At 47.5% G+C, this 27576-nt stretch overlaps 1 protein-coding gene across 1 annotated transcript; it reads left to right on the top strand.

Annotated features, from left to right (window-relative positions):
• Positions 1 to 51: 51 nt before the first annotated feature.
• On the top strand, positions 52 to 27576 carry LOC144717870 (L-threonine 3-dehydrogenase, mitochondrial-like). Its single transcript, XM_078593610.1, has 9 exons — positions 52 to 1011; positions 12714 to 12910; positions 15882 to 15924; positions 16072 to 16142; positions 16836 to 16985; positions 17957 to 18129; positions 19346 to 19436; positions 19759 to 20028; positions 23528 to 27576. The coding sequence occupies exons 2-9, from the start codon at positions 12727 to 12729 to the stop codon at positions 23671 to 23673; spliced, it is 1128 nt and encodes a 375-aa protein (XP_078449736.1). The 5' UTR covers positions 52 to 1011; positions 12714 to 12726; the 3' UTR covers positions 23674 to 27576.

A 27576-nucleotide genomic window follows, 5' to 3' on the forward strand; every position in this document is an offset into this window, starting at 1 on the left:
GAACATCGTGAGAATTATTCTCGTGGTGGCTTCTAGATGGCTTAACCGCTTTCCTTAAATACATATAATTAGCAATTGTTTGACATTAATTGCGTAATGCTCCCTATATATATGTTTTACCTCTTTTAAACAAGGTCATGCTGGTACAGGTTGATTTCGAGTTGGTGTCATGTCACGAGCCACTAATACTGCACAATACTTTCCGATTGAAGCATTTGTGCAACGTTCAGTGACGCTTTCAGAAGGTAGGGTAATTTTGGAATCGATGTAAAATAAGTTGAGCATTTTAAAATCCAGTCGTTTTCACATTCACGACAATCTGCAAGGGCCGCAATATTCATTGCCCGACACGATCAATAATTGTCGTCGGTCATGCTCAATCCACTGCTGGGTGGCTGTCTTCCCCAAGTCACTGCCGCCTCTCGCAGTCCTGCCGTGAAATATAATCGACCTCGCAACACGGACACGAATTTATTTCATCGTTCCGTCTCCTTCGTTTTCCGTCCACCTGCCCTCGATTCAGCACGGTTGGCTACGCACGGCGCGAAATAAGTTCAACGTACACACGGCACGCCACAGATGTGAAGGGTGGAAATATCACGTACATATAGATAGTTTAAACAACAACAACAAAAACTTTCAGATGTGGTGCTTTGTGTTCCGTCGCTATATGTGAGTGCCCTTGAACGTTAACTGCCGCGGACGAACACCCCCCCATTGGAAATAAGAGACATCTGGGATCGAGGTGGTTGACCCTATAACACGCGTGCCTCCACCACCCGCTCACAGAGCGTGCGTGCTGCCACATCCACACCGGCCAATGGGTGGCGTTCCCAATATTACGTAATTGACACACCCACGTAGCGGATTTAATGAAACCCAAAAGCCTCCTCCTCCTTCAGCCCATCTCAACTCCTCCGATTTGTACACGTGCAGCTGTTGCTGCTACTGCTGCCGCCTCTGCTGCTTCTGCGTCCTCTGCTCTGACAATCATTTATTCGCACTCAACAGGTAAGTGGCCGTAAGTTGTCGACACAACAACGCAAGGGTCTGTCGTTAGAGGCGGTGTTTAGGGGTATTCATTATCAGAGTTCGTCGTTGTGCTTTTACCTATTGTAGTTTGCTGTTAAAGCGGCCCTCGCTGCGTTATTTAACCCGGCCACCTGGGTTCGATTACCGGCCACGGCACACATCGGTGACGAGTGATCTATAGACCGGGGCCTGCAGGCCCCCACACCCACCGCACAACATTTTCACTGACTCCCCTGACCAGCTTGGGGAAGTATGGTCAAACATCCACAATAACCGACACGGAATTGCAACGCCTCGACCCACTATCCCGCCGATGAATTTCTGTAAAATATAATTTCGGTGCCGATTTTGGAGACGCGTGGGAAGAAAAAAAAAGTTAGTTGTTTTAACAATAAGTTGAACTTTGTAACAACGTTGGTTTAATGCTGGTTGAGTATAATGCGATGTGATGATAATGGATTTTGTTTCGTAGTTGTCCCACGTTTGCTTTGCGATACGAAATTGTAATCGCCAATAAATCGACGCAACAAGTTTTGGAAGACGTCCGCTTATTTGTGGAAGTTGCTCGCGTTCACGTGTCTCGACCATCTCACACACACACACGTTCATGTGCAGACCTTTGTTCCATCTACTACTGGATGAGAGTCTCTACGTCGTGTGGGTTTGTGGGGGGGGGGGGGCATTAAGCCATACTTCACCAACGCTGGTCGGTGCGTGTCTGATGAAGGCAGGAAACGTAATTCGTGGGAACACAGAAGTGGAGTATAACAGTATATTGTTTCTACGTAGTCCACTACGGATACACGAAAGAGGTTCAACATACATACATACATTCCGCGCAAGCCTATGAAAGCATGTTTGTCCACTTTAGTTACCCATCCACACACTTACCCAGGCTCAACCTGCTTGGCGTTCCGAGCTCTCGACGATTTCGGGCGCAATTCGGGTCACTTATTCACATTAAGTCTCAACTTTGCCACCCCCATTGGGCAATTTCGAGTTTTTTTTTTATCTGATAAGTGTAAATGCGCAGTAATTCGCGCTTCGCCCCGCTGCTGAACGCGGGACTGATTGTTAAGGGCTGGGGGAGGGTGCTGATTTGGCCCCACAGCTCCCAACGCGGTGAATTCACAAACTACACCCCCCCCCCCCAAACACTCTCCCCCCCTTCCAAACACTCTCCCCCCCCTCCCAAACACCCCCCCCCCTCCCAAACACTCCCCCCCCCTCCCAAACACTCCCCCCCTCCCAAACACTCCCCCCCCCTCGCAAACACTCCCCCCCCTCCCAAACACTCCCCCCCCCTCCCAAACACTCCCCCCCCCTCCCAAACACTCCCCCCCCCCCTCCCAAACACTCTCCCCCCCCTCCCAAACACTCTCCCCCCCCCTCCCAAACACTCCCCCCCCTCCCAAACACTCTCCCCCCCCTCCTCCCAAACACTCTCCCCCCCCCCTCCCAAACACTCTCACCCCCTCCCAAACACTCCCCCCCCTCCCAAACACTCTCCCACCCCCCTCCCAAACACTCTCCCCCCCTCCCAAACACTCTCCCCCCCCCCTCCCAAACACTCTCCCCCCCCTCCCCAAACACTCTCCCCCCCCTCCCAAACACTCCCCCCCCCCCCCACCCAAACACTCTCCCCCCCCCCCCTCCCAAACACTCCCCCCCCCCTCCCAAACACTCTCCCCCCCCCCCTCCCAAACACTCCCCCCCCCCTCCCAAACACTCTCCCCCCCCCTCCCAAACACTCTCCCCCCCCCCTCCCAAACACTCTCCCCCCCCTCCCCAAACACCTCCCCCCCCCACACCCCCTCCCAACACTCCCCCCCCCCTCCCAAACACTCTCTCCCCCCCCCCCTCCCAAACACTCTCCCCCCCCCTCCCAAACACTCTCTCCCCCCCCTCCCAAACACTCTCCCCCCCCCCCCTCCCAAACACTCTCCCCCCCCCCCCTCCCAAACACACTCCCCCCCCTCCCAAACACTCTCCCCCCCCCTCCCAAACACTCCCCCCCCCCCCTCCCAAACACTCTCCCCCCCTCCCAAACACTCTCCCCCCCCTCCCAAACACTCTCCCTCCCCCCTCCCAAACACTCTCCCCCCCTCCCAAACACTCTCCCCCCCCCCTCCCAAACACTCCCCCCCCCCCTCCCAAACACTCTCCCCCCCCCCCCTCCCAAACACTCTCCCCCCCAAACACTCTCCCCCCCAAACACTCCCCCCCCAAACACTCCCCCCCCAAACACTCTCCCCCCCTCCCAAACACTCTCCCCCCCCTCCCAAACACTCTCCCCCCCCTCCCAAACTCTCCCCCCCCCCTCCCAAACACTCTCCCCCCCCCTTCCCAAACACTCTCCCCCCCCCCCTCCCAAACACTCTCCCCCCCTCCCAAACACTCTCCCCCCCCTCCCAAACACTCTCCCCCCCCCCCCTCCCAAACACTCTCCCCCCCAAACACTCCCCCCCCCAAAACACCCCCCCCCCCAAACACTCACCCCCCCCCCCAAACACTCTCCCCCCCTCCCAAACACTCCCCCCCCTCCCAAACACTCTCCCCCCCACTCCCAAACACTCTCCCCCCCTCCCAAACATTCTCCCCCCCCCCTCCCAAACACTCTCCCCCCCCTCCCAAACACTCTCCCCCCCCCCCTCCCAAACACTCTCCCCCCCCCCCCTCCCAAACACTCCCCCCCCCCCCTCCCAAACACTCTCCCCCCCCCCCCTCCCAAACACTCTCCCCCCCCTCCCAAACACTCTCCCCCCCCCTCCCAAACACTCCCCCCCCCTCCCAAACACTCTCCCCCCCCCCCTCCCAAACACTCCCCCCCCCCCCCAAACACTCTCCCCCCCTCCCAAACACTCTCCCCCCCTCCCAAACACTCCCCCCCCCTCCCAAACACTCTCCCCCCCACTCCCAAACACTCTCCCCCCCTCCCAAACATTCTCCCCCCCCTCCCAAACACTCTCCCCCCCCCTCCCAAACACTCTCCCCCCCCCCTCCCAAACACTCCCCCCCCCCTCCCAAACACTCTCCCCCCCCCCTCCCAAACACTCTCCCCCCCTCCCAAACACTCTCCCCCCCCCCTCCCAAATACTCTCCCCCCCCCCTCCCAAACACCCCCCCCCTCCCAAACACTCCCCCCCCCCTCCCAAACACTCCTCCCCCCCAAACACTCCCCCCCCCAAACACTCCCCCCCCCAAACACTCCCCCCCCCAAACCCTCCCCCCCCCCCCTTTGCATTACCCGTCATCCGCAACAGCTTTGACAAAGCGTGACTTGGCAAAGCCGCCGAGCCCCGATGCTTATGTAATGTGCCTGCCGATTGTGACCAGAATTGAAAGGGTGGGGGGGGAGAAACGCGAAAGTCCACATTTCTGCCGACGTGGCCGATTCCCCTTCAGTGTTAATTACGGTGATTGACGTGGGAGAGAGAGCGAGAGAGTAATTCTCTCGCTGCTGCAACGTGGAGCGGCGGGGAGGAGTGTCGGGTTTGCGTTTTTTCCATGCGGGCCCCCCCATTAAAGGCGATTAATAAAATGTATTTAGTGACTAATTCATTCCGCGTATTAGGCTAAAGTCCCGTTATTGCGCTCGGTGGTTAGGCAATTGCTCCATCAGCCATGGTCGATCCACTGCTGGATCAAGCCCCTTATCTCCCCCCCCCTCCATGCCTTGCCGATCACGGGGCGTTGTTTGACCATACTTCACCACCGTCAGTAGGTGCGAGTTGGCGGAGCTTGGAGCCGAGGACGGTTATCGCTCGTTCCGAATTGGCCCAGTGCAATTGAAGAACACGTTACAATTGATGGACGGGTTTACATGGCGTCCCATTTGAATTGCAACAGTATCAAAATGGCATTGTTGTATTCATGTTTTATTTCTACGCACGGTTTTAAATACCAAAATACGAATAGGTGTGCGGTTTTAATTTTGGCACAGAGGTGCCTCATATCGATGTGCGTGCGTTCGAGCTCCGTTCTGGACAGCAGAGGACAGCGCAGAAACAAGCACCGTTGTGCTGTACTTCTATGCTCCCACGTCTACGCGTGCCTTCCTTTCACCAAGTGGCACAGCCAAAGCGTTACCGTGTCTGCTCAACTTGTACGCTCCCACAACTGTGCGCGTCTACTTTAACCAAGCCGCACAGACAAGCGGTCACCGTTGTGCTGTACTTCTATGCTCCCGCGCCGACGCGTGGCTTCACCAGCGTGATGAGAGAGGGGGCACCATTTGCTTAGCGGCCTTGCTCGGCGTGGGGAGGTCCTCATTCAGCAGTGTATTGACGACGACAAGGCTGTGCATGTCCATGTACACACACTGTCTTGCGCGGGGGTGGGTGGTGGGGGGGGGGGGCATGACCCCCCAAGAGATTTCTATAAAGGGGGAACCATGGGACCCCAGGTACCATGTCCTTTATTTAGAACGTGGAGACGAAGCGTATCTGGTTTGTTTTCCAGGCGGACTTGGAGCAGTCAAGCAATATGGTACACATGCGATATAATGTCACAACATCATCATATAGTGTCGTAGTAAATGTTAAGCAATACAGAATACATATACCGTAATGTTAAAAAAAACACATTTCACATAAAGTTTTGAATAGAACCTGCGTTCCATTGATAATTCACTGTGTAACAAAAAAATTTTGTTCCTGGGTAGTGTTATAGTGTTATTTTCTAATCCCTTATCCCTCAACTACAGAAAATGGCTATTTCCCCCCACAAACTTTGCTTTTGTGACCAGGACAGTGCTATTTAGAAATTTACCGATTTTCAATGAGAAAACGTGTGCACTTACGTGTGTCATTCCTTCGCATGTTATGCAATCAAGGCTGTAGCCATGGAGTCAACATTGGGGGGGACCAAATCTTTCAGGGGGTCTGGGGTCCCCCCCCCCTCAGAAAAAAATCTAAAATTTAAAACGAATTTCCTGCCATTTGCTGCCTAAAATATAACAAAAATTCACTAACACATGGGATGGACTCTTTATTAAATTTTTACAATAATGTCTAATAGTGTATTGTATTACATTGCTCTGTTTTTTTTTCTTTTTTACCTTTTCTTGTTTCATTGTATGTAATGGCAGAGATTAGGGATTAATAAAGTACAACCATAACCACAATCATATAAACATATATCTATTTTATAGCAACAAGTAATTTTCTCGTTCACATATCGACAACAAATTTACTCCCCGACGAAACACAAATAAGGAGAACATGGCACGTGACACTGGGACGCCAAAGCCTCTGAAGTTCTCCATCCCTCAGTGCTCTGTTACATGAACCCATGAAAGTTGCTCTCCACTCCTCGCCATACACCGCAAGCCCTGGGTAATGGCAACTTGTCTGGCAAAACACAGCGTGTGGTCGTGTACCGATCCCATGGCAAAGAGTAGGCAATCCAGTTTCACCGTGTGGACAGCAGGCAGCCTTGTGGGACCCCATTAGCAGTTTGCTTATACATGTGTAGTGATTGTAGCACATGTTATATTTTGAATCACAGTTGGTAAACACTCGATGCAATAACCGTGACCTCTTCTTAGTTCTTTCAGTAAAGTCACGTAGAAGGGAAGTAATAAAATAATAAAAATAAAATATTAGGTTTTATTTTTATTATTTTACCGAAAGAACCAAGAAGATAAATCCCTGCAGTCACGAAAGCTTTAAATCGAAATTTAACCATGACCTCCTAGGTGATGCGATGTCCTGCAACTCAAAGGCACACGCCATGCTCTGTACACAACCACAACAACGAGGTTTACGTCAATACGGCCAGGCTAAGAAAAACTGTCGTGTTTTTTTGTCTGTGCTTAGATATTGAGTGGCTTCGTGGCACAAACCGCGTGAGCCACTCGGGAGTCGGATTTTTATCACGCCATATACCGCCACGCACATCAGCGCACTCGTGTGTGTATCACGTTGCACAAAATCGCGGTTACTATTTCTATAAATACGCATTTATTCGCGTCTAACATATGCTACGTAGGATTTGACGCGGGTCCACAAAATTAGGAAAGTTGAAAATAAAAATAGGGTTGCATGAATCTGGTGAGAAAAACAGGTTTACACGTGTGCGTGCGTTTTTACGATAAAATGCATATACAGTATTTAAATTCTACGCAGATTTTACGCCAATGTTAAGACCATACAGCTGAGGAATATCAATGTATATGCTCAGAATTAAAACAAATTAAATAATGTCAGAATTACTGCGAATACATTTTCATACGATTTCCAAGCACAGGGCCTATATAATGACCAACATTTTAGTTCTGGCAGATGCCTTCTTGGTGTACACCCCAAGCATTGGGACACAAATCTGCGCAAGGTTAGCTCGCCTCTTTCATCACGCCAAAGGTGAAATACACCTTGACAGCGTGGACCCGCCCGGGTTTGGGCTTGCGTGCGAGTGATTCCGCCAGCCAAATACGGGATGGCCCGCTTGCAAAACAAACCAGCCCAGTGATGGGCCCACCGGAATATAAGAGGTAAAAACAAGAAAAAATGCAGACGGTGACCTCCCACAAATCAAGCAAAAATTCCCCCCTCGACAGAGGAAGTCACCCGACTCAGCCGCCCACCAAACTCATTGGACGACAGACCGGGGGTGTGCGCGTGCTTGAGAGCGACATAGGGCCACGTTGTCCTGCCAGCCACTCCCACCGTGACACACCTCGTCAACCATCACCACCCCCCAATGACCCCCCCCCCACACACTAAAGCATCGGTTTACATTCCAGAATTGCGTGACGCTGGAGGCGTGTGCGCATTTGGCCAATCGCGGCGGGGGCGAGTGGGTGTGTTATTTTAAGCTTCGCTGAATGGAGGTCTTGGGAGCCAATTGGGGGTGTTTGCTCGACCAGACATCCGCACTTCAATAGTGAATGGGTCATAAACATGTTTTCATTTTCTTAACACTCGAGCCTTATTTTGAAATGTATCTCTCTATATATAAGTCGAAAGATAAAATATGGAGGTAGTTAACGAAAAGAGCTTGTTAAACGAGGTATTTGGAAATGTCATAATAATGTATATTACAATTCAAGATATTTCAATTCAAGATACACTTTTCACTGAACCAAGTATCTTAGGTTTTTCAATATGCCAAGGTGCTGTTGGCTGAAATAAAAGTAACGTAAATAAATAAGCATACGTTTTTATTTGTGTTATATCACAATGTTACGCGTTTCATTTATCAAAATTGATGGGAACATTTGTTTTAATTGCCCCATATTACCCTTGAGGTCACGTGAATATTGAAAGGACATTCAGAGGTGCGGGGAGAATTCGTTGAAGATATATAAAAGTCTTAATATTTCGATTTAAAGCTTTCGTGACTGCAGGGATTCATCTTCTTGGTTCTTTCGGTAAAGTCACGTAGAAGGGAAATAATAAAATAATACAAATAAAACATAAAATACAATATCTGTGAGAATTTGAGAATTTTATTTTATTATGTTTTATTTTTTATTATTTCCCTTCTACGGGACTTTACCAAAAGAACCAAGAAGTCTTAATATTCTTAAGATTCTATTGACATCGACTGCCGATGTGCATGCGCAGTGAGAGAGGATTGAATACTGGAACGGCAAAAGCCAGATTCCTGATCTGACATGAGACGGTTCTTTAAAAGTGCTACTGCGCGTGTAATATAAATAATAGGTTAATACCATATAAAAAAAAATCACTGCAAGTCGCCTCTGCAGGGGGAAATGCTCGCAGGCGGTGAGAAAATATGGTTAAAATTGCTCCACGTTTTGGACAAGGGCCAACAGATGTATCTGTTATTCGTGAGGAGCTGAGACCCTCTCAATGCATGGCTATAATGATGATGCTTGGCACTACAGAGGGGTCTTGCAGTGCTATTTTCATCATGTTTTCTCCCCCCGCGTCTCAAAGTATTTTCTGAGGTTGATGCCAATATCATATAACGTTAATTTGCACTACACTGTAAAACAATAAATGCCGTTTATCCCAAGGTTTTGATGGTACAATTAATGTATTCGTCACATTTTATTGTTTGTCGGTAACTGATTCAGTTCTACACTAAATTTTTTAAAGCGTGTATTGTGGTTGGTCAGAAATGCAACTACCGTAGGTCTGAACCCTTTTGTTCCACATTACGAGTTTAAAACTGAACTCTGACTTCTGTTACAAAAATGTTGACATATATGACGCACGTTAGCTTAGTGTCTGGCCTTGACTGTCTTGTATTGACATGGACTGTATTTTTTTAAAGTTTTAAAGCGTGACCCCATTGGCAAACAGATGTGTTTCGTAATACTACGGGCGAATGGCACTTGACTCTCTTTCAGTCTGTATTGGAATAACAACGCTCATATTCGTGTTTTTGTATGTCTGTAAATTCGGTTAATTTGTATTGCAGACACACGTATACATGCAGACGAGAAATAACGGGGATGTCACTATATATATTGACCTTGAATGAGAAGTTATAGGCGTTTATACAATTTAATAATGCCGATAATAGCACGCTAATATATTAGCGCTCGTATAATAAACATTGTCTATTTGTGTACTTATTATAAGCGAAAGCAATTATACAGTTAACTTTTTTAATGTAATACTGTTTTTTTTAGTTTATAACTTTAACAATCTATTAGGATCCAATTCTTGAAGCGGTAGCATTTCCATACATCACATAAAATAAAACATTTATTTTCAAGGAAAGTTATTTCACGCAAAAAAAAAACTGCCAAAATAATAGTTGACTTTTTTGATACTTTTAAACCGTGCTGTATGGCTGTACTTAATTCCCCAAGCCTGTGTGTGGCGAGTCGAAAGTGGAGTGGGACAGATGGTCTAAGGGGAGATAATGTTAGAACGTGTCAAAGATAGCACGTATGACTGACTGGTCAGGCGATGTTCTACGCAAGAACAGGTTTGGCTGGAACTGGCGTTGACCGGTTTTCTGGAGCCCCCGAGGCCCCCTCTTGCTCTCTCGCAGAGGCAATCCACCGGACTGCAGTGCCTTTTTAGAAGTCCCCAGGTGCACTGGCTAGTGCAGGGGTTGGCCAACCTGCGGCTCTCTAAGGACTGTTTCGCGACGGTCTTTATTAAGGACGACCGTCTCACATTCACGTGCATTGTGGCTCTTGAAATATATTTTTTGTCACCGAATTCGAACAAAAATGTTATTTTGGGTGGCCGACCCCTAGGCTATAGCTAATCCTCCCATCTTTTTGGCCCAATGTAAAGAACAGTTTACTTTGTCGTGAGGGGTGGCCGTGCAACCCCCCCCAATATGTGGACCATATAGTGAACAGCTGTAGTCTACGCTCCTTCGATGGAGTAACAGCAAAACTACACAAAAACTCGTTGAAGTCCTCTCGTCGTGGCTAGCAGGCCTCGACATTGGCATTCAGCTCATGAACATCGTGCTGCTGTACGAAATCATATATTTAGCAGCTGTATCTATCGTCATTTTAGATATCAATCAAATCGCATTGCTGTGCATGCGACACATTTTGTCTCCATATAGATTCGCTGTGGCCGCTCCTCATAAATAGGCCAGTGGGGGCCGCAGCCTTGTTCCTAAAAAGAAATGGGGGGGGGAAAAACATAACGAGTGTCATGAAAATGATGAACTGCATATGACCCCCTGCCTCACCCTGCTTCCCATACGCCCCCTCATGCCGCCGGCTTCCATACCTCACCGATATATTCGGCGAGCGGCCGCCACTGCATCTTTGCCATTTTGGTTCACCTCCACACACGTCTCTTTGCGCTCGTTAGATGCGGGTTTCGTTTGCATCTGCTTTCGTTAGCGGTTTGTGGCCAGGAAGGTTGTGTTCACGTGTGAAGTAGTAGACTGGCAAACGTGCTGCCGTGCCGCAATGACACGGTGAGCGAGAGACACTCCTGGCTGAGCGGATTGAGTTATATCGTCATCAGTCCTACTGCCTGGATGTATTATCGTGTTACACGCTTGGCCGGCTTCCAAGTTCGAAGAATTTGCTTTCCTGCTGACTTGTGCTGATGGTCCAAATTTTATTCTTTTACTGATTTGATGAAAACATATTTATTTTTGTTTGACTTTTCACAGAAAAAAACACGTAAACTGCAACGAGATCTGTATTTGTTTAGAGTATTTGCCTGCTATACATTTCCACGTGATGATAAGCCACTTCGTTGAGCTATAATTTGTGGCCAGGCCGCTTTTGAAAAAAGAGCTGTAAGGCTCAGTGGGCTTTACCTGGTACAATAAAAAACATTGTAACAAAAAATTGGGTCGGGCCACGTGTAGATGACACTTGAACAACACCGAGTGTTTATGTAGGCTACTCACAGACCGTCAGAGCACAAACATTTTGCACACTCGACGCAAGCCACTTAAAGTTATGCAGTATATAAGTGTATACTATTACATTTATGGAATTATACACATATCCTGCAATATCTGACGATTTTAAAATATTTATGCGTCCGTTAAACTCGAATTTAAAATGTCTTGTCTTGGAGGCTCCTTAAAAGTTTGAATTACAGAACTTGTTTAATGTAGAAGTGTGTTCCAAAAATAATTGGTTTGCATTAGAATCATTTTGGCTGGTTGAATTGAATTAAAGTGTAATTTCCCCTTCGATTATCATTTGAAGCAATATCACTTTAAAGTGGGAGGATAATGTTGCACTTGACTACACACGAGGCAACAAACATTTTTTTTAATAATCTCATGACAGTCAACCCAATATTTTTCTAAATTCATATTTCTCATAGCTGAAATTTAGCTGAACTATATGAAATCCCAAATTTAAGCTTCATTCATTTGTGCAGTCGTTCTTGACTGCGCCAAGATCCTCAACTCGCCACACTTGAGAATCCAGTTTAACCATGGGCGGCTGAAACCCACAAATTTAATTTTATCATCTCGGTGGTGCTGGCTCGGTGCGCTGATCCCTGAGCTCATCGGGGCCACGTCCACTGCTCATCACGATTTGCAGGCAGCCCCAGAGCATTAAAAGAGGGGGGGGGGGGGCTCGAAGAGACCAAGCCCACCCCCGCTGAGGGCTCCATTCCCTTCCAGATTCTGATTGTCAAGTCAACGAATGTTGGCACCGACTCTCACACCAGTGGCCTTTCATCTTCAAAGGCCGCTTGTTCGGCGAACACCCACACCTATAAACACGCGTGCCTGTGCATATTGTGACTGTGTTGTGTGCCCCCCACTTCCCCCCTGTGAGTTTTGTATAACACCTCCCCCCCCCCCCCCCCACGTTAAACAAGGCAATTCTAGTTGAACATGTAGGCATTCGTGACCAATATCATCCATGACAGAGGTTTTTTGAGTGAGATCGCGTAAATATATAAACAGGTGGACTTCTCCACAAATCTGGCTGTTGCCTGATGAAGCTAGTTGTAATTACCGGCGAAATATCGTACGCAGATTGTAAATGTTGTGGCTTGGCTCTCCAACACACCGGTGTGCTGTACTAGTGACGAATTGGCCACGTTCTGTTTACGTGACAACCCTTACTAGTTTGCTGTGTCGGGTGGTGGCGGATTTAAACGACACATTTATATATTTACGCGATCTAATCCAAACAACCTACTATTATGGAAGGTAATTCTACAGGGTTGGTTGCTGCAGTGTCCTCTTAAACTGGATGGATTCCGCCTTAACTGTCAAAAAAAAAATTGCGTGGATTTTTTTTGCAGCCACACTCTCAAGATGCTTTCGGGGCTACGCAGGGCGGCCGTGCAGACGGCGAGGAAGGCGCGGGCGGCTCCCCCGCTGCCCACGGCCGTCGTGTCCGTTCGCTTCCAGAGTTGGTCTCCGCGGCAGATCAACCCGGACGCAAACTTCCACTCGGCGTCTTTCTCCGAGGCGGATCACCCCCGCGTGCTCATCACCGGTACGGGACGCGTAAGCGAGGTTTCGAGCGGGGGGTCAAAGTGCCCGGCTCCTCGCCCACGCGCCACTCATCGTGGTCAACCTCCACGAGAGTGATGCGAATGCGACGAGATGTTATTGTTGCATTTTTGTTCGTTTTGTTGCGGTGAATAAAGTGAAAGATACATTTTTTGCAACCGGTGCATAATCTCCCATCACCTCATTAGATGTTTTAAATAATGCCCCTTTGCCTGTTAATTAACTTTTTCCCTTATAACAATGAACGAACGATCCGTTATAATAGTAGTTATTGTTTGAAATATTCCAGAACTCAATTTAATCACAGGTGGCTGAAACCCACATGTGAATCTAGAATCATCGATTCCTTTTATTTTTTGCGGTGAATGGTAGCACCTCCAGTGACGGCAAGGGGTTTACATTATTATATGAAATAGATACACATCTAAATCTGAACATTGATTCTTGCACACACGATTCAACACGTGAGGTCAAGACTAAATAGTCAGTGCATCATTCCACCCCGAATATTTTCCATCGCTCGATATATTTCTACCGATGAGGCTCGGGTGCACGCAGTGCTTTGCGAGTGCACAACACTTTAACTTTCTTCTCACGCGCTGAGCTAGCAAAGTGGCTACAACTCTAAACGTTGTTTGGCGTCAAATTTGGCACGCGCACATTGGATGCAACGAGACACCGCTCCGTCAGTGAAGATCTTTGGCCGATTGTTCAAGTGGGGGTTTTTTTTTTTAAAGAGAAAAGTACAGCCCGCTCTGCAATGCCTTGCTGAAGCCACTGCAGGAGGAAAGGTTTCCACTAGAAGGAGGTTTACCGGTGCTCGGAGAGTATTTGCTCAACTCTTCCATGCTGGTGAGACATCTATCCACATTGTACCCCACCAGATGAGACCTGCCGATCAGCTGACTGGTGTTACTCAACTGTTGGAAGGACAGAGGCGGTGGCAGAGGGAGGGTTAAGAAAATTGCACTGTTGTTGCAACTGCCGTATTGGTTAGATTTAATTGAATATTAATCTAAATCTATGGAGCGTCATTCATGTATGTTGAACTTTTTTCACACCGTACGTAGCCAACCATGCTAATTGGAGGTGCGGGGGAAGGACGACCATCTAAACACGAAAAGGAGTTCAAGATAAATTTAGTTTTCAAATCGAGATTTTAAAGTGCACAGCTCCAGTGGCTTCCTTATAAAATTATATAATAATATTCGTGCTAATTGCATCCCACAAATCTGTACACTTATTAGAAAGAAGCGACAAGTCCTATTCATAGCAACTACCAAGCAAATGAAGGCCCTCAGAAAATAATAATAATAAACAAATGAATAAATGGAGCAAAAATAAAAGGCATGAAAAAAGGTATGACAACATAGAGAATTAGTCTATGAAGTGACATCCCAAACTACAATTAAAAATTCTCACACAAGATCTGCAAGTCCAGTGTGCTACCGATTACACCAAGTGTTGGCACCAGTGATAGAGAAAACCGAGATTTGAATTTGGGCCCTTTAGCAGATGCACCACAGCAAGTCCGGGCCCAGCAAGTCAGGGCACAAGCCCTTGCCAACGTGAGGTCTGCACCAGCTCATTCCGGCTCATGTGGGTGCATGTCAAGAAACTAATATGCAAATTATTATTTAAATAAACAAATACCAAGCTTGCCTGAGGGAGGAACATCTGAAGCCAACTTTAGTTAACCATGTAAGGCTTATATAAGCACAGCTGGCCCTTGCTCCCAAGGGGTGTGCTTATATCCAGCTTAAACTGTATTTGCGAAATATAATTCTATTTTGCCCACACATTTGTCTTTCAATTTCGTTAAAAAATAATTTAGATAATTGTAAAAAAAAAAAATCTCAATAAATATTAGTTTTTAAATGCGACTCGTACACCGTTGCATGTTTTTGCTAGACAAAGCAGTCAGTGTCACATTTGGCAATAGATGTCGCTTGGATGTGACGGCTGGCGGGTTTAAGTGTGCAGGATGCCTGACTGTCAGGGCTGTCCTGTGTCTTTGCCACGTGTCCTTGGCCACGTCTATTCCACATGTGCCTTCATCGCTTTCGTGACGGCAAGTGTGGAATAAAGGGCGGCAGGCGTGGCAGCGCAGTAGTGCCACTCGTGCCTCGCAGCAAGAAGGGCCCTGGTGGGTTTGATTCCCGACTTGGGCGCCTTTTCTGCGTGGAGTTTGCATGTTCTCTCCCTCTGTTCTGCATGGGTTTCCTCCAGATTCTCCGGTTTCCTGCCACAGCAAATAAAAAAAAAACGAACAATGTGACTGGTATTGGACAAACTTTCCAATGCTGAACAATTACTCTGCAAGATATTAAATTTGGATTACACATTACAGAAACATTGACCCATACTGCGAAATAACTTGGCAGAACCCTCCTGAACCAAGCATAATACTATGAAATCATGACAGACCGTTTTGTTAATTTTGCTTTGGAATTCTTTTCAGATAACAAACACATATTTCTTTTTATATCGCAATGGTTTGCACAATTTATTTTTTCCTCCACGGACATGTACTATACTTTAAGGATTCCGCCACGTGTAGTGGTTTAGCGCACCGGACCTCAGATCCACAGGTCGGGGCGGCAGTTGAAAATTTTTTCTCAAATCCCACCCACCTCTGTCCACCCAGCAATATGAATGGGTACAACCACAGTCTGCCGACTGGCAGGTTCGTGCCTGATGGGTTAAAGTGTGAGTACGCCCCCCACCTCTTACAAAATGTCAGGCCAGTATGGAACGGTAGGCCCTGTAGAGAGGGGCTGCCTAGAACTCTCTACAGTGGAGACATTTCTGCCAGCAGTTGAGTGAGCAAGTACTCACAGTGCTGAACCTTTACCTTTGGAAATATAGCACCACGATAAGGTTCCTAATTTGCGATAAGCTTCTAAATTTGGAAACGAAGTGACTGATAGATATGCATTGTTAATATTTTGCAGGTGGCTTGGGCCAGCTCGGCCTTGGCTTCGCAAAACTGCTCAGGTACGCTTGATAACCGGATAATGTTGCGTTATCGTATCGTACACATGGTGTTGTCATTCGTGTGTTTCGGTGACATATTTCCACCTGTGCACATTCAATGGCAGAGGTAGGTCTGCCCTAAAAACACGGCGATTTACTCTCTTTCAGGCAACGATTTGGAAAAAACAATGTCATCCTTTCTGACATCCGGAAGCCACCAAATGACGTGTTTGCAAACGGTGAGAACTGTACCACATGTCGACATCCTACACCACGCTCATGGGTTGCCTTTTAGCCGCCCCCACCGTGGAGTGCACAACACGCCTGCCAGAGGTCCGGAGACGATAAATATATACACACACGGAAGTCGGATTGAACAAACGCCTCCCTTTTAAAAGGTGCTGCATTTGAGACGATTCCTATCTAAGCTCACTCATTAGCCGAGCTGGCATATGTGTGTGTTTTGTACGGCGTCTTGTGATATCCGGGTGATTTGTGCGTTAGACGTGTACATTATTAGCTCATAAAATTGGGGGGCGCAAATTACGCGTCCCTCGCAACAACATTCAAGAACTAAGGGCGGAATAAACGTTTACATTCTTAAATCGACGAGACTAATGGAACAACCAAGAGGCGAGGAGCACGATTGGCTACGTGTGGTGCGAAAGAAGCTCAAGATACATAGATAAATATTTGACTACTTTATTCGACGAGACAAAGCGAGCGACTAAGTGTAAAATTCCGCAGACGTTAGACTCGACTCTAATTCCACAGGCTGTCGTCGACAAGACTTAGGCCCATGGCTAAAATATATATGTTTTAATGCCGGCTAAATTAACGCCTTTTCTGAGACCATGGTGTGACGACGGGTACGGTGGATGGGCGATGCTGAGACATGCGCGTGTTCGGTCGCGTGCATTCGTGGCGTGAAGGTCCTTTCATCTACGCGGACATCCTGGACTACAAGAACCTGCGCGAGATCGTGGTCAACAACCGCATCACCTGGCTCATCCACTACAGCGCCCTGCTCAGCGCCATCGGGGAGGCCAACGTGGTCCTCGCACGCAACGTGAACATCACCGGTAGGTCGCTGCGGCTGCCACCCTTCGCCAACATGTACGTGCGTGTGTATGTTGACCTTCTTTCGCGTACCGTACAAAGCTAACTGTGCTAATCGGAGGTGCCGGGGAAGGACAACAATGTTTGCCTGCAGTTTAATTGTTGCACCCTGACTGAATAATCCTTCTAACTTAACGCGAATTAACTTTCTTTAAATAACACGTTTGTGCCGAAAAAAATTGGTCGTAGATTAAACAGAGTTAAGTATTCGATCGTTTTTATTCAGATAAAATTCAAGTTATTTTACACACACACACAGGCATACAGATACAACAACAATCACGATTCGCTGATAAGTGGTAGTGACATTAGCACAGCGCTTTTACCAAGTAAACTCTATAACGATGTGAAGTGTTGAAGGGTTTCTAGCAGGAGGGCATGGAACAGATACATTTGTTTTAAATAACCGAGATTCAATTAAATGTTTATTGTTCTATGGAAACATCCCCTTTAGCCAGGTACCCAGCTGGTTTGTAACGGAGATCCGTGGTGCATCAGCACAGAACAAGCACAACCGATGCACCATCTGCATTCCCCACCATGACAACTGAAAGAGATGTACAAGCTTCCCCATGTAGCCTTAACACACTGTAGGGGCAAGAGCTGTTAGTGAGCACCTACGAAGACTGGCACTGTGCACAAGGGGCTTGGTGGCCAGCACTACACCCGGCCGCCTTTGTCTCCCTCGAGACACTTGAGGCTGAGTCGACCTAGGGGAGGCCCAATACCAGTTCAGACAATCGTCACTGTTGTTTGCTGCGAGCGGGAATCGAACTCTGGTTACAGGGTATAAAGCGCAGAGTGCTAACCGCTAACACTACCGCCCCCCAGCAACAGATATATACAACACGTACACACACACGCGCACACTCGCGCAGATAACCCAACCAGCATTGAACCCGTGCACTAATCCCCTACCCGGCTGGTTGCTCAGGGCTGCACAATGTGCTGGACATCGCGGCAGAGAATGGACTCAAGCTGTTTGTGCCCAGCACCATCGGGGCCTTCGGCCCGACGTCCCCACGTGACCACACGCCCGACCTGTGTGTGCAGCGCCCGCGGACCATATATGGCGTGTCGAAGGTGCATGCGGAGCTCATGGGAGAGGTGAGTGTGGGGACTCCTACACCGTCCGCCGACTGTTCATCGCAAGGGATTTTAATTGCTCGCACGCTTAAATATATGAAATTACAGCATCTCAAAGCACCGTACATCACAAACATGTGACAACAAAGCATGGAGGGGAAACGAATGGGGGCATTTTTGAGAATGAAATTCGAAAACTCGGCCAATTGAATGATAGAGAACACTGGACATTGTCGATGATGTTTTAGCGCACTGGACTTGCAATGCAGAGGTTACCGGGTCAACTCTAGCAGTTAAACCAATGGGCAAGTCTCATACATCGACCCACCCGCTGCATCTGTCCAGCCAGCAAGCGAGCCAATTGGCAGGTCGCGTGAGGTGGGGGAGGGTAAAGTTTGGGTGTTCCCACCTATTTTTGGAGTAGTCCAAAAATAGCCACCAGTGAGGCTCTCTAGAACTCCCTCTCGTGGAGCAAGTGGTGCGAGCGAGCAATTGCAGGGCTGTGTCATTACCCTTTACTCCTGGCAAACGAAAACAAAACGATGAGTCTGCGCGCACAGCCAACGGAGCGCAGCATCCATCGAAGTCCTGAAACCGATTACGTCCCCAGGAAGAAATCCAATTTCGCAAGACGAGACGAGAGATCAGTCCCACGTCCGCCATCCATGTTCCCAGCCTCGCCAGTGTCATCCCATTGCACTTCGAAAGTGGAGATTGTATAATGTTGGCTCTCGATCAAGCCTAAGTATGTGTACTGTATCCGCAGCTGCTGGGCACCACATGTGCGCTGACATACATTGCCGTTAATGCACAAAGACGATGGAGGTTTCATTGTCACCCCCAACATTTCCAGTGCTGCCCATTTCACGGCAGTCACGTATTGATCTCGAGCAACATCCAGCAGAAATATGATGCTCAAGTCGATATCTGGAGTAGTTTAAACACCGTAACCCCATTTTAACTGAATAGTTTATTCATGGTAATATGAAAGTTGTATTGTGATTAGTTCGCTGTGAGCCCGATAATATTTTTTCACCATAGGCAGTCTGATACTTCTAGATTTGAAGCTTTTGTTTACTGCAAGGATTCATATTCTTAGGTTTTGTCAGTAAATTCACGTAGGTAAACAGACAACGCTTGGAATTTCTCTCACTTGATACAGCAATCGTGCAGTGATGGTTCCACCTGAAGACGGAAGTCTGCTACTTGCTTAACCACAGGTTCTCTTCCCATCCAGTACTACCATCACAAATACGGGCTGGACTTCCGCAGTCTGCGCTACCCGGGCATCATCTCGGCAGACACCCAGCCTGGAGGAGGCACTACTGGTAGAAACAAATGCCTAGACGTCGCATGCACACATCTACACATGCTCCCCATATCTAGCCCAGCTTACCATGGGGTCTAGTTGACAGAACCACACCCAGCTGCATTTGTCTTCCCAGAGTTCACGTTTTTGCACCACGCTAAGTGCCCATTTAAGACTGAAATGTCCTCGGGGAGATGCCCAGGACTGGTTCAGGAATCATCAACCGCTGCAATCAGAAATCGTGCATAAGTTACTGGGGATGAGAGCACAGTGCGTGAACTGACGAGCAACCGCTCCCCATAAAGTCAACGACTCACCCGTCCCGTACGCGCACGTTGCAGACTACGCCGTGCAGATCTTCCACGACGCCGTGAAGTCGGGCTCCTTCGAGTGCTTCCTGCAGCCCGAGACTCGGCTGCCCATGATGTACGTGGACGACTGCCTGCGAGCCACGCTCGAGTTCCTCGAGACGCCCGGCGACTCCCTGTCCATGCGCACCTACAACATCAGCGCCATGAGCTTTTGCCCTGAGGAGCTGGTGGCTGAGGTGCGCAAATACGTGCCTCACCTGCGCGTGGAGTACAAGCCCGACACCATGCGCCAGGCCATCGGTGAGTCCACCACGCCGACGCCACATGGGCTGAGCCCTGGCCCCGAAATGCAATGTAGTCCCAAAGATCAAAATGTAACGGATCGAAAGGGTCTCCCTTCACAAGCACGCATGTTGAGCATTACTTCTCACAATCTTTCTTCTCCATGCACCACTGCAGGCATTTTTAGGAATTGGTGAGGAATCCCACCAAGTCTCCACCCTTACTAAATCTTGTCTGGTTTGTCCTGGTTATCCTGTTGATTGGATAGTTGCTATCTGGTCAACACCTCTGTTTCTGATTAATTGTTTGACCCGGGCATGTCTATGTATGCCCGTTTGCCTGTCTGGGCCTCTCCATCTAATTAAGGTTGGACAGGTAATAGAGCTAATACTTGCCTTCAGCTAAGGTTGAAATCATGTATGTGTAGTGCTGAACTTTACGAGGACAACTTCTTTTTCCGTCGTCAGTTTATTTTACAAAACTCGGCACATTCCACAACCAAGACTTCAGCGCGTTCTCTGCTCGCTCGCCGTCTCCGCTGGCCTCGCTCGCTCCGTTCCCTCCCTCTCTCTCTCCGTCTCTCTCTCCCCGACTCTCCTCTCTGCTTCGCCTGTCTCGGCTTCGATTGTCTCGCTCTCTCTCGGCTTCTCTGTCTCACTCCGACTGTCTCTCCCTCTCGTGTCTTCTCTCTTCCCGTTCCACTGCTAGCCTATCCTATCTCTCATATCTTCTTCTCCGTCTCCACTGCTAACCTATCCTTCTTCTTCTGCTCTGACTGTCTCCGTCCAGCTCCCAGCACAACTCCCCGTCTTATTCTCACGCTCCCGTATTTATCCCCGTACTCATTAATTTCCAATTAATTAACCGGCGTCCCCACCGACGCCCCGTGCCCGCGGCCCCCCGCAGCCACCTGCTGCCATCTCCAGACTTGCTGGCGCCACCTTGTCCCTGACAACAACAACCGGCCAATCACTGCCCTGCATCCGATAACCACCTAACGAGCCGTCTCTCTCCGGCCGTTATCCCCCAGCAACACCTGCTTGTCCTGATGTGACCCCACTGTCCATAACCCACACGTGTTTACAATTTACCCCCTTGGCGCGCGTTAATCCACTACATATGATGTATTAGCCATGTCCGTTTGTAATGGTAGGTATTTTAACTCTCATACACACACCGACAATGTCATCCAATGTGAATTAACTTCTAGCACAAAGTTGTGTTGCTCCAAGGGACTTGCCCTATTGAAAACCGGCCACATTGATCAAAGGGTTTGGCAAACACTTGGAGACGAAACCGCAGAAAAGATGAGAATTTGCAATTATGTGCCAAATGTTTTTTCTGCTTCCATACTGCAAATTGAACACCGCTAAATACTGTACTGCCGAGGAAACAGATTTTGAGGGGTTTCCCCCCTGCCCCCCCTATTAACCGTGTGAGTCGTCTAAGTGATACGTATTAATGATGGTGACAATGACGATGGATACAGTCGAAGATTTTTTCCCCCCCCAGCATTCTTGAGTTTTGAGTGGCTCCAATTGCAAGCTGCTTTTGAGCACTGCCAGCACTGACTTCACTAACTTGTTGTATAGAACACACTCGGGTGCCATTGCAAATGTTAAAAGTATGGGCCCCGTACGTATCACAAAATGGCTTGGCGAGTTTTTAGACTTCAAATTGCCAAATGTTAAGCCTTAAATATACGTACAATGTTGCTCTGAATCAATGCATCCATTTTTGCCTTGATCCTGGAGTTATTGAGGAACGTGATCTGGCAATGTTGCAATAAATGGTGTTTGGACACTGCCTCATTCCTCCCCCCGCCAAAAAAAACCATCACAAATTCTGGCTCGATAAACCCAACTGAACACAAACAGTTCGCAATGTGAGATTATGAGCTTCAGGATCGCACAGGGGAGTTTGTTTCCTTGAGAAATTGTGGAGGACGTGTATATATATTTCTTTATCGCTCATTATTAAAGCACCGCACTGGGATGCTCGCATTGAATCGCCTGCAGATTTGAACCATTGTATTGACAAAACGCTCGGTGATCAAGTGACGTTTGTGTTTACTTGTCAAAGCTTGCATTTGGTCATGCGCCGGTTTATTACACTGGTCAACACACTTTGTCTGGCATAAGGTATTCCAACGGTTTTAAGGTAATTTTGGGGTGCTGATTCCAAATCTGGCATCAGTTTTTGTCTATCACATCAGGTTTTTGAGATATCAAATATTGCATTTTCAATAAAAACTGCAGAATAAAAATATTAAATAAATGTGGATATCTACATAAAATGATATTATAAACACACTATCCTAAAAATACAGCACCATATTTTAACACAAAAGCAGTCACTGACTCGCAACAACTTGCAATCATAAGTGACAGAGTTAATTTCGGGTAAAATCAATGAAAATGGGGTATGCCGATAGCATAAAAATGAGATGTGATAGAGCAAATCTGAGATCAGATTTGGAATCAGCACCCTGAAATTAGTCTAGAACAGCTGCAAAAGTCCAGGCCAGAAAAAAATGCTTTTTTTTTTGTTGACCAGTGTTATGGTTGTCTCATATCTGTGTGGGTAGCGGTGGTGCAGTTTATTTTTTTACCACCGCACTAGGTTCACGGTTGTGGATAACATCCGCGACATGTGCCGGGCTTCCCCTATGTTGGCTCGGCCTTAATTTCTTGATTCCGGTGTGGGAACGCCGAGGTCGTCGATGCGTGTGGTGCTGGCCATGCTTTAGCTCGCAGTTCCCGTGCTGGCTTTAATCGGTGCCCAGTGCCCACTGACACACGGCACTCGCCCCGATGCGTTGTGGCACTAAATTGGGTTTTTATCTTTGTGTGTGCGTCCGCATGTGTGTGTTTGTGGGGAGCGGTAGTGTAGCGGTTTGCACGCTGCACTACTAACCCGGGAACCCGAGTTCGATTCCCGCTCACGGCCAACATCAAGTGATGATTACACTGTGTAACAATTTTTTTTTCCTGGGTTGTGTTATTTTCCAATTGCTTATGCCTCAAAAGTACAGAAAATGGCTATTATTCCCCACAAACTTTGCTTTTGTGACCAGGAAAGTGATATTTTGAAATGTACCTATTTTCAATGAGAAAACGTGGTGTGCATTAGTGTCATTCCTTCACATAAAGTCCTGGTCACAAAAGCAAAGTTTGTGGGGAATAATAGCCATTTTCTATACTTTTGAGGCATAAGCAATTAGAAAATAACACTTACTACCCAGAAACAAAAATCGTGTTACATCGTTTTATCTGAACTGGCCCTGGGCCTCCCCTAGGTCGACCCATCCCTAAATGAGTACCTGGTGCGGTGTGTAAGCATCGCCACTTGCGAGACAAAGGCGGCTGGGCATGGTTCTGACCACCCGTCCCCTCGTGTGTCGTGCCGAGCCTTCATAGGTGCTCGCTAACGGCGCTTGCCCCAACAGTTTGTTAATTCTATATGGGTTTGGGGGGGGGGTCTTTGTCTTTGTATTTGTGTGTTTACCTCTGAGCAGCGGACAGCTGGCCCATGAGCTTTGACGACCGTAATGCCCGGCAAGACTGGGGCTGGAAGCATGACGTGGACCTGCCCGAGCTGGTCTCCACGATGATGGCGATGTTGAGCGGCGAGCATCAGCGTGCAGTTGCTGAAGCCAACTAACCCCCCCACCCCCGCACTACTCCTCCACCCCTCCCAAGCACCTTGCAGACGGGAACCCCTCCGTCTTGTGTCCAGCATTCCAATAGTAACGTCTTTGTTTTTAAATGCGGCGTTGTCCCGTTGTCGTTTTCATGTCGCACTCATCCACCGCCCAATGATAGGCCCATTGGCAATAATAGTTCACAATGGTATCCTTTGTTTGAAACAGGAAATTAAATATAGGCCCGTTGAGACTTGCATTGTCTCTTTTCAAAGGGTAATAATGTAGAATGCAACAGAATGAAAAAAATAACTCGATAGAACATTGTCCTTGGTAGCCTATTGATGATGGTGACAATGGTGTAACTAGGAATAGCAACATTTAATAAATATTGACAACATTGTACACCTCATCCACCACCTGGAATTAAGAGCTGACACCCGTGTATCCGGTGTTTTAATGTTCTTCCCAGCTTAGCACCGATTTGTGGCAGGGAAGACATTGCTTCACTGCACAGTCGGGTGCAGCAGGGTTATCTGGATCGATTTGGTGGATATGTGGCAAGGAAATTATATGAATGTAAAAAGCTAAAAATCCACAGTAATTCAGTTGTAGGAGAGGCCCTGCTTGCAACATTACACTACGCAGAGAGCTGAACAGCTATGTATATCACACATTGAGCCCATTTCGTACTTGAATTGTGCTACGGCAATTATTTTGGTGAGATGAACTTGTGCGAACGTGATTTTCATGAAATGTGTAGCTGCCTTCAGGTGGCAGGCTTCAAGAAAGTTTGCTGCACCACTACGCATTTGCCGCTAACGGTTGCGTTGTTGGTGACGGTTTAATAAATTGGTGGCCATTGGTGTAACCTGAACTAGAGTGGTCACCACCACATGCTTGTCGTGAAGTGGCTCTCTGGAAGCTGGATGTAATCACACCCCTTCGGAATAAGTCCAGCGGTGCTTCTATCCGGAGCAGCATGCATGTATCAGAAGGTGCCCTTCTCTCCCTGGCGAGTGTCGCGTAAGCACGCGCTGCCTTGTCAGGGCTGTGCTTATATAAGGTGTGATGCATTGCTTTCACAGGATGAGGTATCGTCTTGCATGGCACCCATCCGGCATTTGGGGAAAGGAATTCCGATCATGAGGCTGCGTGCGTGGCTCGATGCAAGGGCCATATTTTCATGCGATTCGCGTGTTCTGAATGGGTACGGCTGACGTTTCTAAATAATAGACTTTCGTAAAAGCGCATTTGTTTCCACATCACCTTCATGGCTCGCGGTATCGCGTCACAGTTTTATTTTTGTTTGCAAGGAAGGCAATGTGGTAAGGCGTGCGTGTCGGCGATTCACAAACTACGGATGTCACGATGGCCCGTAATGTGATTGTGGCTGTGACGGTCCTGGGGAACCGTAGAGTCCATCTACCTGGGGAAGTGTAGAGTCCATCTACTGCCCGCACCGGTGGAAATGGAACCACCTGGACTGGAAACACATAGGACAGGCGTTTGAACTGGAGAAAGTATAAAATAATATACAGAGCTAATGTACTTTGAAGGGAAAATTATCACAGAATATGTGGTTTTATTTAATACGGAGCAAATCTGTGGGTTTGTTAATAATAGGAACAGTTGATTGAATATGCTGTAGTCGTCGAGAGTGCTTATTAAAGTAAAACAAATATTTGAATGCTGTTCGTGCTCTATCATATTTGCACATAGGGGTGACATTAACGTTTTAAAACTAAAAACTTTATTTTACTAGGTAAGGCCCACTGAGCTATGTAGCTAAATTTTCAGCAGCCACCTGGCCACAAATGATAGCTCAACAAAGTGGCTTATCATCCTGTGGAAATGTATAGCAGCCAAATACTCTAAGCCAGTGGTTCTTAACCTGGGGTGCGAGATGCCGTTTTTCTGAGAACCTGCAGCAAAGGTTAAGGACCACTGCTTTCAACGCATGCTTTTAAATATGGAGGGGACAAATCGGACGATCCATGCGACCAGAGGCGTAGCTAGGGGGGGGCAGGGGGGTACATATGTCCCCGGGCGCCAAGGTAAAGGGGCGCCAAAATGAGGCTTACAACGTTACATTCTAACTTATTGCGGCGGGCGCGGCAGCCTGAAACTACTGCACAAATTTACACCTCAACCTAAAAGTTTATATATCCCGCCACACACAGCCTACATGTCATGTAATTACATTTTGGTATGTGATTAAACGGGGGGGGGGGGGGCGCCAATTTTATAGTTCGTCCCCGGGCGCAAAATATCCTAGCTACGCCACTGCATGCGACCACGGGGAAAGAGACACGCAAACTCCAAATATACAAACGTCAAGGTCGGGATCGAGCCCACGACCTCCTGTGTACCAAGACTCCATGGAGTTCGGTTATCGGGAAGAAGTGGTTGGTCGGTGGCAGAGGTGACACCACGCACCGGCAACTAACGATCAAGGAAGCAGCATTTCTTAACTGCTTTGCTTGCCACGTTATGTGGGCCTTTTGTTCGACTACCTTACTCGGATTACAGAGTGCCTTTCTATTGACGGTGAAGAGTTATTCGTCTTTTTAAATGAATGCTCATTAATGTTTGCTTCATTAATAACCTCTCCAGGGTGTCCTCGAGAGCTCCCGGTAGTGGCGTGAGCAAGCGATTTAACTAAGTTAAGTGGGCAGTATTCGTTACAAAAATAAAGTGATTTGCTCTAATAAGGATACCTTAGCTATAATCGCGTACCAAACCTATATTCTGTGTCAAGGGATTTCTGAGTGTTCCACCCCCTTGGCTGCAGTGCTGTTTTAGCTTGGTGCTTTCTTGCCCAATCGATGGCTCGCATTAATCTACATATACATTTAAGAATAAAAGATAAAATATGTGCCTTTTTTTACTTTCAATGTAAACTCAATTTCCTCCGATCCCCTCCCCCACCATCTCCGTGGAGACCAGGGTTGAACCGTGCTGGGTTTGTTGGGGTGCTTTTTCGAAGAAGCTTGGAGTCACGCTTGATGTCGCCGCTTGATGTCGCCGCTTTCTGATACCGACGCTGGGAACTCGAATTGCACGAACTGATAAGCGTATGATGCCAAATCGGCGAGTCAAAATTGTCACCCCCTTCCAGATGTTAATATTACTGACATCCCTGAGCTGACTGCATCATGAATTAAAGAATACACACGCCAAGTTGTAGTTGCCATAATTGTGTGTTTTAATTAAGGCGTGTGCCAAAATAGCAGTATTTGGTTAAGTAACTAACATATTTGGAGTAAAATATTTAAGTAGTTGGCATTTGGCTCCAAATGACGCGTAAGATGCTCCCACTTTCCAGAAGTGTTGATTTTTGTAAAGCTTGAAATTCAACAATGAGGGAATTCTTCCATCAACTAACGATTTCCATGAGACAAATAACTGACTGAGGTGGTATAATGACCAGCTTTTCTGATGGTGTGCCCTGTTCATGTTGTGGTCCAGTAATGTCACCCCTGAATGAAGCTGGACACTACTGCTGTACACATTTGACTGCGTCAGGCAGTTGGCTGGACAATCGGTTGGACTGCCAAATAATCAGGTCATAGTCGCACAATCCAAAACAGATTTCCACGTGACCACAGTGGGCTGCTTTGGCTTGGCAAGATGTATTCTCTCAACTATGTTTTTCAATCACTCCAACACAATGTAATGAAGAATGCACTTTGCAAGTTTACAGGTTGCTCAGGTATGTTGTGTATGTCTCTCGGGAGGGATGCCTGTACCAGCTTTGTCCTAAGTTAAATAACTTCAATGTTAGGCGTTTTAAAAGGAAAGTGTATATTTTATCAATATAATTTTTTGCAATATTTTATTACCCCCCTGGTGCTCTCGCAAACATTTATGTTACTCTTGAGTTGTAACCAATAAAGATTGTATAAAGACTGTACGAAAAA

Source organism: Lampetra planeri, chromosome 4 (genome assembly GCF_965212315.1).
Source record: "Lampetra planeri chromosome 4, kcLamPlan1.2.h2, whole genome shotgun sequence".
In the NCBI taxonomy this organism is placed as follows: Eukaryota; Metazoa; Chordata; class Hyperoartia; order Petromyzontiformes; family Petromyzontidae; genus Lampetra; species Lampetra planeri.